General features: G+C 33.7%; 1 protein-coding gene across 2 annotated transcripts in view; it reads left to right on the top strand.

Annotated features, from left to right (window-relative positions):
• The window catches only part of LOC110106686 (pre-mRNA-processing factor 19), a 35,714-nt gene that overhangs the window by 1,358 nt on the left and 20,497 nt on the right, over nt 1-13,859 (top strand). The window contains exons 4-8 of one of the 2 annotated variants that reach the window (XM_028697792.1): nt 1,390-1,452; nt 2,901-2,987; nt 7,094-7,238; nt 7,318-7,430; nt 7,705-7,821. In XM_028697792.1, the coding sequence (XP_028553625.1) occupies nt 1,390-1,452; nt 2,901-2,987; nt 7,094-7,238; nt 7,318-7,430; nt 7,705-7,821 (525 nt within the window). Of the gene's footprint in view, nt 1-1,389; nt 1,453-2,900; nt 2,988-7,093; nt 7,239-7,311; nt 7,431-7,704; nt 7,822-13,859 lie in introns of both variants that reach the window. The other variant, XM_020836658.2, reaches the window with a different exon arrangement.

A 13,859-nucleotide genomic window follows, 5' to 3' on the forward strand; every position in this document is an offset into this window, starting at 1 on the left:
CTCAGTTACAGAGGTCATTTAACTTATCCTTAGATTGGTTGCAAACAACAAGCATATTATGACTGAGAAAAATAATGTACCTAAATGCCTAGTTTAGTTTAATTATCAAGGATTATGGAAATATATACTGCCAAAATGAAGCTTGACAACAGAGCTTTTGAACTCTGGTGGCTACCTAAGCTCATTGATGAAACTTGAGGATGGTTAGTGCTGGATGATGGTAACTTCTGCTGCAAATTTTTGCAGACATAAAATGGTGGCTTTGTGCAGCAAATCACGAATGCACTACTGCCGTTATTTTTAATCTTTATTAAGTTTTGGTCATTTGTTATTTGTTAGATTACCTCAAAAAGGCTTTTCTATCTTTATGTCGGACTTATAAGTGTTCTTTCTTTAAATAGGTCTTTAGGTTTGTAGGCATCATGTAATGTTGTCTTTAGATGGTTGAAGGACTTAGTACCACATTGGCATGTTCAGAAATGAAAGTCATACTTTGATTTTAGCCAACAAGGCCAAACTCCAGGATTTTGTGTGGCAGGATATACCCTTTACTTAGCATCTTTTCTTCCTAGTTTCTCTCATGTTGAATGGAGAGGATATATCTTATAAGTTGCTTGATTTATGCTATCGTTCCAGTTGACTTAATCTTAAGTGAATCAAACTAAGTAGCAGTCTGCTTGATTTAACTTCTGCTAAAATTCGACATTGCACCATTTGAATCTTGTAGGATGAGAATTATTGAAACTTGATGCTCTGGCTGAATTAGAACTTTCAGTTTTTTTTAAGTGTTTTATTGGTGTTGTTTTGGGGTGTTAATTTATCTTGGAACAAACCATAGAATGAAGTGTCAGTAATACCCACGTGAAACAGCCACATTAAAACATATGAACTTGCATGGTTTGATTTTTGTTCAAGTCTTTGATCGCCAAAAGTTTTATGCCGCTGGCGTGCTTTGCAATTTCTTGGAAAAAGATGATGACGCGGTGATAGATGTCTGAGTTATTCTGAATTAGCCTTAATTGAATTTAGTTTTTTTTAGATGAGTTAAATCTAAACCTATTTTTATGGATGCTTTGTAATTCTGAGACCAAATCCATGTCATCAGTACCTTGTATGTAAGGTAGACAAGGGGTATTTCGACATGTGATAAACTAAACCGGAAACAATACTAGAATATAGTAAATAGGTTGGTGAGCATCTTCTGTCAATACGGACTCGCAGGTACTTACCTACTGAAATGTATTACATTTAGAATAAAATCTGGTAATGCTAAGTAAAATTATGTCAGGCTCGCGACAAAGCTATAGCTAGGTTTTTATCTGAATATTTTAAAGATTAATTTTTTAATTGTTCTTATTTTATACCCTAATTTAGTGTTGTTGTTTGCAGGTTGTGAAGCCTAGACCTTTGCAGGCTGCAAGTATCCCAGGATTGCTTGGCATGTTTCAGAATGTAGGCGTTATTGAATCTGCTTTTTTCATAAAGTTTTTCTTGTTTCTCCTGCTCTAATACATTCATGTAGTGTATTTAAATTCTTTTTGTGTATTAGCAATCATTAATTCTTTTTGTATTTTGAAATACCCTTATTCAATAAAAGCTAACCCCTTAGTTTGGATGAAGGCTAACGATGATGATGACCAGATGATCCCTTGTTTCAATTTTCTAAATTTTGATGAATCGATTTGCAATATCTTGTTATTTATTTTTTCTTTTTCACAAATTTATTATGTTAACCTGAGCATGGAATTTTGGATTATGTGCTGCATGCTTGCTGTGACCAATGTTTAAAATTGCGTTTTCGGTTATTGAGGCGTTTTTCGTTCGTGAGGTGAGGCGTAAGCCTCAAAATCAAAAGATTGCGTAAACATAAAATGATAAATTTTTTATATACTAATGAGTGAATAATATAAAACATAAAAAAATATAAGATATGAAGTGAAATCAAAATATCCCAATAAAAAGACAACATGAAATATAGCTCAACTCAAAATTATATCTTTCTCAAATCCCAGTATTCTTTTCATTAACATATAATTCCAATTTCCAAAAATAAATAGCAATGACATATCACATAAGAACTCATAAGTCATCAGCACTGTCATTACTAAGGGGTTATTCATTTGAATCATCATTATGATGAACTGCTCTCTCCCTTTCCTCCTCTCCTATAGAGTCCAATGTCGGGCATTTACTTCAAGATTTATGTAAGTTTTAATATATATATAGCGTGAGGTGTAAGCCTCATGCCAGTGAGGCGAGGTGGGCCTCAAGGCGGGCCTCAACCAAGTTGAGGTGCAAGCCTCATAAAAAAAACTCGAGGCGTTTTTTACTGGAATTGCGCAAAGGCGGGCTTTAAGGCGAGCCTCATATTACGCAATTTTAAACCATGGCTGTGACCATGAATATGCAGGCCATTTATTACCTTTATTTCTTAGACACTTTGTGATGCATCCGGGCATATTATGAAATTGAAAAACTTGAATATGTGAAACTGAGAACCGTAGCAGTGTGTGTTGTTAGTCTATATTTCTATCTATCAGAGATGGTGGTGATCATGATCATCATCATCTCCTTATACCTATTTCTCTACTTCTGTTTCTAAATGAAACTTCCATACTGAAAATGTTATTGCATTTTATTTTCTTATTTTGAAGGTTTCTTTCATTTTGGTCCTGCCGAAGTGCCATACTTTAAATTAGTTGCTAAGGTTGAACTTATCATTTCTTTTGTTGGTGCAATTATTTGTATTTTTATATAATGTCAATGCTGGCATTTTTTGTGTTGTGAAATTCATGAATTTAAATAATCCCATCTCTGCTCAGATGATCTGGATTAACTTTTATTTACTGGATTCATAATGTTTTTATGGTCTTATGTGACGCAAAATGTCTTTATGGCAGGAATGGGATGCTTTAATGTTATCTAGTTTTGCCTTGGAGCAGCAGTTGCATACCGCAAGGCAAGAACTTAGTCATGCCTTGTATCAGGTATTTTGTTTTTCATATGGCTTTCTTTCTTCCTCTTGAGGTATTTAACATACAGGCACTTTCTTGCGTGCTTCAATGTGTAACACGAGTGATGTTAAGAACTTGTAAATTACTTGAAATAATCTGTTTTTCAGTCGAGGACAAAACAAATGCACTGTGCATATGGGCTTATATGCCTGTTGATTGAATGCATGAGAACACACTCTAGATTTTATTCGTAACATGGACTAATAATAGTTGAAACTTTTAATTTTCATGATAGCTGTACAAGATTATTAGCATTTCCACATTGAGCTTTTACAAAATTATTGCTGCTAGCTGCAATTTTTTGATTGGAGATGAACATTGAAGGAAAGTTCTGTTAAGTGCATTACCTTTAATGCATATGTTCTGGAGTATGCATGCATAATGTTGCTGGGGTATTGCCAAATATTAATTTACGCAGAACTCTGGTTACGCGTTAGTGTTTTGAGTATTGAAGGATGCATTATAATTTCTTGAGGAGGAAACTCATTAGAAAGGTGTAGGTTGTTCCTGATTTTATGTAACTGACAAGGATGCATTGGTTGTTGTCGATGTCTACAGTTCTTGCTGTCTGTGGCTTGCACTTGTCCCAGAAGTTTTCAAGATTGCTTCATCTACATCACCAGTCCATGGCGTTTCTCTTCACTTCTTTATGTTTCATTTAATGTTACAATGATTTTAATTCAAATATTCAGATCGCATCTTTTTCTTTTTTCTTTTTGAGTTAGTTTTATTCAGGTAAGTATTTTTGATGTCCTGAGAATCATGGATCATCTCCTCTATTTATACCAAATTTGTACTCCAGAATTTTTGAAGAATTGAATCAAGAAAGTCCTCTGCATATTTCTACATGATATTTAGAGTAATTTTCTTATCTCTTCTTCATATTTTTTTCCATCTATTTTCTCCCGCTCATTCTTGCTTAGCCTCTTCCTATAGTTGGTACCAGAGAAATCATCTACTATGAGGTGACATCTAGTGCTAATCTGTGTATCCTAATCAAAGTCACCACCTTTTTAGACACCTTTTGTCTTTCTTATATCGACCACAAGTTTAATGGGTAGAACTTTATCCAATGGTCTTAATTAGTGATTGTATTTGTCTTTGAGAAAGGCAAGGTAGTGATTATCTCATATGAGCAACTCATGCACCAAATTAATGACCTCAAGTTTCATAAATGGACAGTGGAAAATACTAAATAGTACAATGATTGCATGGCTAATAAATTCTATGACAAATGAAATTGAAGAGAAACATTACTTATTATAAAACTATCAAAGAAATTTGTAATGCCGACAAAAGAGTTATATACCAATGTTAACAATACCTCCAAAATATTTGAGAACGGAAGAGTTCTTCATGATCTATGGCAAGATGAAAACTCTATCATAGTATATATCAATTCTTTAACTTGTTATTGGCAACAATTTGACATTTTTAGTGAAATAGATTGGAGGTGCCCAGAAGATAAGCAACAATAGAAGAAGATAGTGGAATGAGAATGAGTATACATGTTTCTACTCGCCCTAAGTTAAAATTTAGACAATGCTTTTCGAAGAATGTGAAACATGAAACCATTTTTTAGCATTTGTGAGGCTTTCTTTGAGGTTGGAAGAGCAGAAACATGAGAAATGTAATGTTGCATGATGCTCAATGATTCCTAAGACTAATAACTTCTCCATCGTAGCCCTTGGAACTAAATTCAACTATGAGGTTGATAGGGACAAGAAGACGAATGGATTTTAGTGCAGTTGTTTTCACATGATAGGACAAACTCATGACAACGGCTAGAAGATACACAAAAAACATCTTGACTACAAATTAAGAACAACAAAAAATCATGAAGTTCATGGCAATGCTGTCAACATCGTGACTCCAACATTATCTGTCCCAAGTCCCTTCAACAAAGGGCAAATTGAATTCCATTATAAATTGCTTTAGCAATCATCAAAGTCTCATCAGACCCTGCAAACCACAGGATTTTTCTTTTAGCTAAACTTATACCATTTTCTTTTTTTGGTTGTCATTATTCTGTAGTTATGGAGCATAGGTTACATACTTACATGTGATACTAATGTTTCTCAAATTCAATTTGGATTCATGCCGAGTAGGCCTACTATGGAGGCTATATATTTATTGAGAGGTTTGATGGATAAGTATGGAAAGAATAAGGAGGATCTATATATAATATTTAGTGATTTAGAGAAAACATATGATAAAGTTTCAATAGAAGTGCTATGGAGAGTTCTAGAAAAGAAAGGGGTTAATAATTCTTATATTCAAGTCATTAAGGATTTGTTCGCAAGAGCTGTTACTTATTTTTAAACGCAAGGTGGTTTGACCAAGTATTTTCCTATTTCAAATGGATTACATCAAAGATCAGCCTTAAGTCCATATCTTTTTGCTTAAGTTATGGATGTTCTTACTAGACGTTTGCAAGATGTTGCATGTTGGTGTATGCTTTTTGCTAATGATATTCTTTTTGTTGATAAAACTATAGAGGGAGACAGGGAGTTGAAGGTAATCTTGAATTATGAAAGTTAACCTTAGAGTCTAAAGGTTTTCGTTTGAGTAGATCTAAAACCGAATATATTGAATGTAATTTTAGTAGTAATAGATCTAGTAGGGGGATTGTGACTTTGGACAATCAAGTTATTAATAAGAGTACACATTTTAGATATCTTGGGTCTATTGTTCAGAGTGATAGTGAAATAGATGGGGATATTATTAATAGAATTCAAGTTGGATGGTTGAAGTGGAGGAATGCATCGAGCTTATTGTGTGATAGAAAAGTCCACCTCAAACTTAAGGGACAATTTAAGATGGTGGTGAGACCTCCAATGCTTTATGGTGCAAAATGTTGGTCATTAAAAGAGAAGCATAATGTTAAGTTAATTGTTGTAGAGATGAGGATGCTTAGGTGGATGAGTAGTTGTACTCTTACAGACAGGATACAAAACGAGCATATTCGTGAAAAAAGGTTGGAGTAGCTCTAGTTGAAGATAAGATTTGAGAGAGTCGCTTAGATGATTTGGTCACATAAAATGGCTGCCTTTCGATGACTCGGTTAGGAGAGTAGATGTATTAACTTATGTTAAGAAAGTCAGAGGTAGACCTGAAAAGAATTGGTTAGAAGTTATTAGAAATGACATTTCTTTATTAGATTCAAATGAGAATTTGATTCTTAACGGAACACATTGAAGAAAAATGATTCATGTAGTTGATCCCACATAGTGGGATAAAGGCTGGTTGATGATGTTTTTGTTGTTGGTTGTCAACTTTATTATGTAGATTAAGATGAATGGCAGATACTTTAAACTTGTATTTTTTTTATTCTTGATAAAGTGCTGGCTCAAATTTCTTGGCAGTTACTGATTGTGTGAAGAATTTTTTTTTACACAGGCCACGCTATCCATCCAAAATAAAATGTAATTTATAATATGGTTTTATTCCATGTGATTATAAAAGTGAATTTTTGTTGTTAAATCTTCGCCTGTTTTTTGGTCTATTAATTTGTCAACAATGTATGGTTTTCAGTAGGTTGAGCTTTTGAAGTTGCAATAAATTAGCGATATGCCATTAACAGTAGTTGTTTTTGTAAATTATGCTTATATATTTAAATCTAGAAGTTTGGGTAGTATTTTTCATATCATGCATTTTATTAAGTGCTGTTTTGATTCATAAGTGAGATCATCGTTGTAATGCATATATTTGTCTAGTATATTTAGTCTTCCTGTAATATTTTCAGTATCCATTGGCGTTTAAAAGATTTTGTAATGCCATTTTGATTCATAATTAAATGAGTGTTTCTGAAGTAATTTTTTGTTCTGTACATTTAGTCTTCCTAGGCATGCAGAGCCTTATTATACTTTTTTTTACACTCATTAATTGTTGCGAAAGTTCTCCTTTATTTGATCACATGAAATTCCCTTGATGGTTTAACAGCTAGATGCTTTCCATCTTTCCTACTTTATTTTATTGTTTCCTCTTTAGTTTTGTTTGCAACTTAAATAGCACCGTAACTATTACTCTTTTCACTTAATATACATATATGCGTATTAAGAAGTGGAGTTATATGTCAGCATGATGCTGCTTGCCGTGTAATAGCAAGGTTAAAAAAGGAAAGGGATGAAGCAAGGGTGCTTTTAGCTCAAGCTGAGAGACAAATTCCTTTATCATCTGCTGTTATTGCAAATGACAATGCCATTGTTAGCAATGGGAAAAGAGGTTTGTATTCTTTTATCATGGTTGAAGTCTAATATTGAATGGAAAAGTAATTGGTTTTTAACTACTATTGCAGCTGCAGAGGATGAATTTGGTCCTGACGGGAAAAGAATTCGTCCGGGCATCACTTCTGCCATTATCACTGAACTTACCGAGTGTAATTCTATGCTGTCGGGACAGAGGAAAAAGCGTCAGGTACTTAGTAATTTTAAGTTAAATATTGTTTTCATGAATACTCATACCAAGCTCTTTTTAATTTATAACTTATATTTTTCAACATTTATAGTACTTTTAGAGGATAGAAATACATGACCAGTGAATATAATTGAAAGAGGTTAAATTCTGGTTTCATATTCTTTTCTAATAAAAGTTTCTCTTTTGTGCTGGAACAAATCTCAAATATTAAGGATGCCTTGCTTGTTTGGAGCTGTCGTCTAATCTTTCTCTCTCTCTTTCTATAATATCTTAGGTTCCACCAACATTGGCATCCATTGATGCTTTGGAAAGATATACTCAAGTATCCAGCCATCCCCTTCATCGGACTAACAAGCCAGGCATTCTCACGGTGGATATTCATCCTTCAAAGGTAAACATGTTGTTATTTCTTCTCATTTTGTCATTCTACTTTGTTATGCTAAACCTGTTTGAATCACACTCCAAACATACATCGAGTATGTATTAGGTTTGGAAGGTGGTTGTACTTTTTCATGAAGAAATGTCAAATGGTCGCACAAGCAACATTGTTTATCTGCTGGAAAATTCTTAGGCTTTTCCTCTCATGGAATGGGTCATGACATTCATATTATTGCCTTTTTTCCTAAACCGCACTTGCTATAGTTGGCATAATGGCAATTTGTTGATATTTTCTTCTCGTTATTAATCCTTTTTTAGTATGCGAGTTTATAAATTTCTATAAAAATTGAAGTTTCTGTCAATTAAAATCTTGGTTACTATTTTGTAAAATTGCAATTAGGTCTCAATGCTCAGTAAATAACATAACTAACATTTGTAGAATATTTAATATTTTAAATAACTATTATGGCCGTCTTGTTAAACTGGTAGAATAGACTTTCTAAATTTTTTGGAATATAGAATTATGAAAAAAAATTCAGGATGATATTGGCCATGGAGATTAGAGGAAACATGCACTAGGCAAGATGATTGAGATATGGGGAGTGGGGTAAGAAGAATGAACTAAGTAAGTTGTTATTATTGAACTTGTTTATGTAGGATTTTAGTACACTAGAAATAATGGCTAGTTAATCTCAAATGTATTGAATAGTCAAGAGGCATTCAAATTTTACACCTCAATCTGATAGGATCATTAATAATGATAAGCTCATCAAATTGCATTTGCAAATCCACATGTGCCTTAAGAGTACACTTTTAGTTGGTTGGTGGCAGCTATTTCTGTCAAATGTAGAGTAAATCTAAACCTATTTGGGTCCCTTGATATTGGTGCTAGTTTGTACCAAATTTGGACAATATCAAGTACAACTTTTTTGGATTTGGTCCTTTATCATCTCTAAAGTGAACAACCTTATGATCTAGATGTGACAGTTAGAGCAATGATGATATTTTGTCTCAATTGTGAAGCATTGTTGAGATGTTTATTTGATGAGTGTGATAGAGGGGATATCTTAGTGTGTTAGTTACAGAAGTAGGGGTGTCAATTTCGGGTCACGGGTCGGGTTCGGGTCGAACCCGGAACTGACCCGGGTTCAAACGGGTCGACCCTAACCCGACCCGGTTATGTAAACGGGTCGGAAATGCCAACCCGGACCCGACCCGGCGGGTTTCCGGGTTGACCCGACCCGACCCGGAAAAGCTGATCGCGGGGTCGTCGCAGCGGAGCGATCGCAGCGGGAACCCGTCGGGTCAACCCGAACCCGACCCGTTTTTCAAACGGGTTGATTTCTGGAACCCGAACCCGACCCGTTTTGAAACCGGGTCGGGTCCAACCCGAATTTTTCGGGTCGGGTCCGGGTCGGGTTTTCGTGTCGTGTCAAATATTGACACCCCTATACAGAAGCATTGTGATTGAGAGATGGTCACAAAATCTCAATGTATTTAAAGTATTGCATAGATGAGGATGCTTAGGCGGATGAGTGGCTTTACTCTTAGAGATAGGATACGAAGCGAGCATGTACGTGAAAATGTTGGAGTAGCTCTAGTGAAAGATAAGATTAGAGATAGTGGCCTTAGATGGTTTGGTCACATAAAACAATAGCCTTCTGATGTCTTGGTTTGGAGAGTATAGATGTATTAGATAATTTAGATTCAACTTATATTAAGAAAATTAGAGATAGACCTAAGAAGACTTGGATAGAAAATTTAGAAATGACCTTTCTTTATTAGATTTAATTGAGAATTTGATTTTTAACATGACACATTGGAGAAAAAAGATTCATGTAGCAGACCCCATATAGTGGGATAAAAGTTTGATGTTATTGTTATTTTTTTTTTTAGTATTCCTTGTAATACAAGGGTTTTGTCTGGTTGTTCTTTAAGATTATGTGTCATATTGACCAAAGTAATTTTTTCTAGCAACACTGCTTCACCTAAATATTTAAATAAGTTCCGTTTGGCTCTTTTAGGATGAAGTATATTATATTTTTCAAAGAGTTCTTTTTGAATCATCAATCAAATCTACAAATTTCCTTGTATTATACCTCTCTTTGAATTATGAATATGTTGATCTTAGAATAATTTTGTTCTATCACTCATACACGGCTAAAAAAATTTTTTGTATCACACTTGATTGAAATAAATAACCCTCATGTATATACCAAAATTTGAAAGATGAAAGTAATACAAGGAAATAATTCACATTTAATTAGAAATTTTGATAAGTTCTAAATATTTGATTATTTTTTTTTTATGCTTAACTTTTCTATTTATAATCATTAAGATCAATAGAGAGTTCCTCTTAACAATCTAAAAAACCTCTAAAAAGATAGAAAAGATGTCACGACCTGCCCCCTAGATCAAATTTTTAATTTCCTTAAACTAACTCAATAAATTTGAAAGATCCACTAAACTTCAAAATATCTATAAACTAATATAATAAACATAGATACATTTCTTCTTGAGCCTCACGTCTATGGTAGACATTTCTGCCAATTCTACTAATTTGATTATCCTAAAATTATACCTGAAATTTTTTTGAACAACTAATAGCAAGTCAAAGCTTAGTAAGTAAAACATGCCTCTAAACTACAGTAATTCAAAGTAGGAGTAATATGCTAAATGCCACTTTCATTTAAACATATCATAAGTTTGATTTGTTATAAACACATTATTAAACATACACATAAATCATAAATCCATATCCTTTCATATTCAATTTATATTAATCATATCAATATTCGTAATTTTCTCATTTCATATATAGTACAACCGTCACAAGAGCCATCGTCTAGTACCAATGAAGGTACTTCTTTACCTTATACTTTTCCATAACCTTTACCATTTTAACGTGTATGAGTACTGCATCCCCAGCTAGTGCCATAAAGAGGTGAGCTCCATCATTTCAACATGTACATGCAATCCCTCAATATATCATTCATATCATATTCATATATTATAATACTAAGTTCTATCATATGTCTTATACAGTAATATATTGAATCACATAATATGCGAGATATAAAATATGTAATCATTTGAAATGCAGTAAAATGAATTAATTACAATAACAAATAAAAATTAAAATGATGAAATTACCATAATATAGTTGTTTACTCACTTGAATGTTTGAATTATGAAATTTGTCGCTTACCCTTCAATGCCTTTCCTCTCCCACCTTAAAATCCTAAGAAAGACAAAGTAACTATGATTGCCAAATAATTACTCTAAGTCTTACTCCTATCCTTCGGGCCCTCTCTACCATAGTAGAATAATCCTCAATGCTAAAAGGAATCAAAGGTTGCCTAATGATATCCTTTAAGCTAGATAAGAAACGATGTCACTTCTCTTCTGCATTGGGTATCAGATGCGAGGCATATATGGAAAGTCTAGTGAGCTCGGCATCATACTGAGTAATAGTTCTATCACCTTATACAAATCTGATGAATTTATCTTACATCTGTCTTCTAGCTGACATGGGTACATACCAATCTCAGAACACCTTCAAAAACTCTCCTTATGAGACTTGATTGCTGGATCACCCTCCAAAAGTCTCTTGTAGCTGGCTTTGCTAACATCTTTCTGCCTCACCATCAAAGGCGAAAGCAGCGAGAGTAACCCTTATATCTTCTAAGCAGGACATACCCTCCAGAATCTTCTCTATCCTCATCACCCAATATTCTGCCTCTATGGGTCCACCATTTGAAAACAATGGAGGCTTCATATCTTGGAACAACTTTAAATTTTTATCCATTGGAGAGCGATCCAGCGGTTCCAAGATATGAAGCCGTTTTGTGGCAGTTTAGGATGAGAGTATGTGATGATTTTTGGAATGTAAAACCTGCTGGTTTGTTCTAAATCTAGCCTCCTTTCCCCTTTCCCTCTACTATTTCGTCTCGGTTTTCTACCTCTTCTTTATCCACGGTTCCCGACCCATCTATATATTTCTTCTCTTAATTAATATAAGTTGTAAGGTGTTGTGTTCTAGTATTGTTATATTATATATGTGTTTGTCTATGTTTATGATAAGTAAGACTTTTAGTTTGCAATCCTAATGTAATTTTTTTGGTTGCACCAATATATGAACAAATTTACCAAATTCGACAAAGGCCATGAAAAGCCTAGTCTAAGCCAAATAGATGAGTTTCCCCCTAACGTTTGATTTCTTTCTTTATTGATTGGAGAAGTGGTGCTAACATCGCTCAATTTAATGTTAGGATTAGTTGTTGCATCTACCAATTTGCTTTTAATTAAGCTAGTTTCTTTTAAGAGATCTAGAATATAGTTTCTTTTAGAGAATGATGAGGCCATATTTGTTTTTAGAGATTTTCATTCCTAGAAAATACTTGAGATGCCTAAGGTCTTTAATTTCAAGTTCTTACCCCATTTTTTTTCTTCAGAGTACTTATCTCCATATTATTATCTCAGGTAATAATGATGTTATAAGCCTAAACAATTAGTATGGTTGGCTTACCATACTTGTGTTTGCATAATAAGAAGTGATCAAAGGAGCTTAATTGGATCCCAATCAAGTCTAGCTTTTGTGAACTTTTTGAACTAAGTTTGAGGTGATAGTTTGAGCAAATACATAGATTTCTCCAAATTGCGGACTAAGTTTGCCTTCCGAGTCTTTGGATTCCTGGAGGTGTATCCATGCAGACTTATTTAAGTCACATTCAAGAACATTTTTTACATCTAGTTATTAAATTGGCTAGTTAATGCTGTCTACCATTGACAGGAGGGTCTGAATAGTGTCAAGTTTTGCCATATGAAAAAAAGTTTCGGAATAGCGAATCACATATGTTTGAGTGAATTCCTTTTCACTCAACTGTGTTTTATATCTTTTGATGAATCCAGCAGATCGATGTTTATGGTGAAAACATATTTACATCCTACATGGATATCATCATTGAGTTTTTGAATAATTTTTACCGGCATCCTTTTAGCTATGATCTTTAATTTCCTTATCAATGGCTCTCTGCTTTATTTATAATTAAGGGTGTCATCTATCGTTTATAGAATTTTAAATCTTGTGTGGTTGGAGATTTAAAGTTTTTTTTTTAAGGATAGATGGTCATATTCTACCACACTTGCCTGAGGATATTAAGTACCTTAATAACAAAATTGATTTTGAAAATTTACCGAGTCTAGGAAGGAGTCTTGACAAGTTTCGAAAGGTAGATTGATTGCACTTCTTTGTAGATTCTTCCTTTTAGAGTAAACACATTGTTTAGTGGAATGTTGTGTGGTCGAGGGGAGAAGAATTTCAATAAACCCAATGTCGTTTGGTCTAAAAGTTGTTAGTAATAGTGGGTTGAACGATTTCAGAGGAAATTATATTAAAATTTTCTTATTCTTCTATTTCTAATTAAAGGAACTTTTTTTTGGAAAAAAGGATTTATTCTCAAAAAAATGAACACCCATTAATACAATTAATTTGCTTTAATAAGGGAAATAGCATTTGTATTCCATTTGATTGGCCCCATGCTCAAGAAAGATACACTTTAGGGCTTTGAGATCATGTTTATTTTTATCAGGTTCATGATTGGGAACAAATGTAGTGTTTCTAAAGAATTTTGGAAATCACATTGATTGTAGCTTTTTGAACTGAAGTACATTTATAGGCATCCTATTTATAAGATACCATGTAGTGAGGATGGCATCACCCGTAATGTTTTGAGTAATCAATGGTAAACATGCTATAGATCCAATCATCTCTAAGAGATATTTATTTTTTGCTAGGGCTTTAAAAATCGGACCAAACCGGCCGGTCTGACCGGTTCAACCGTGAATCGGTTTGAAGGTCGGTTCGGTTTATCTTGAAAATCGGCTTTGCTTCAAACCGGTCGGTTCTGGCAAGAATCGCTGGTTCATCACGATGAATCGATCCCGATTTTTTAAAACCGGCCGGTTCAAGTTTTTTTAATATAAATAACTAAAAAAATTATTTAATATTAAATAAATATTAAATTTAATCAATTTATTTTAATATTAATA

The sequence above is a fragment of the Dendrobium catenatum genome, unplaced genomic scaffold, assembly GCF_001605985.2.
Source record: "Dendrobium catenatum unplaced genomic scaffold, ASM160598v2 fragScaff_scaffold_998, whole genome shotgun sequence".
NCBI classification, from domain to species: domain Eukaryota; kingdom Viridiplantae; phylum Streptophyta; class Magnoliopsida; order Asparagales; family Orchidaceae; genus Dendrobium; species Dendrobium catenatum.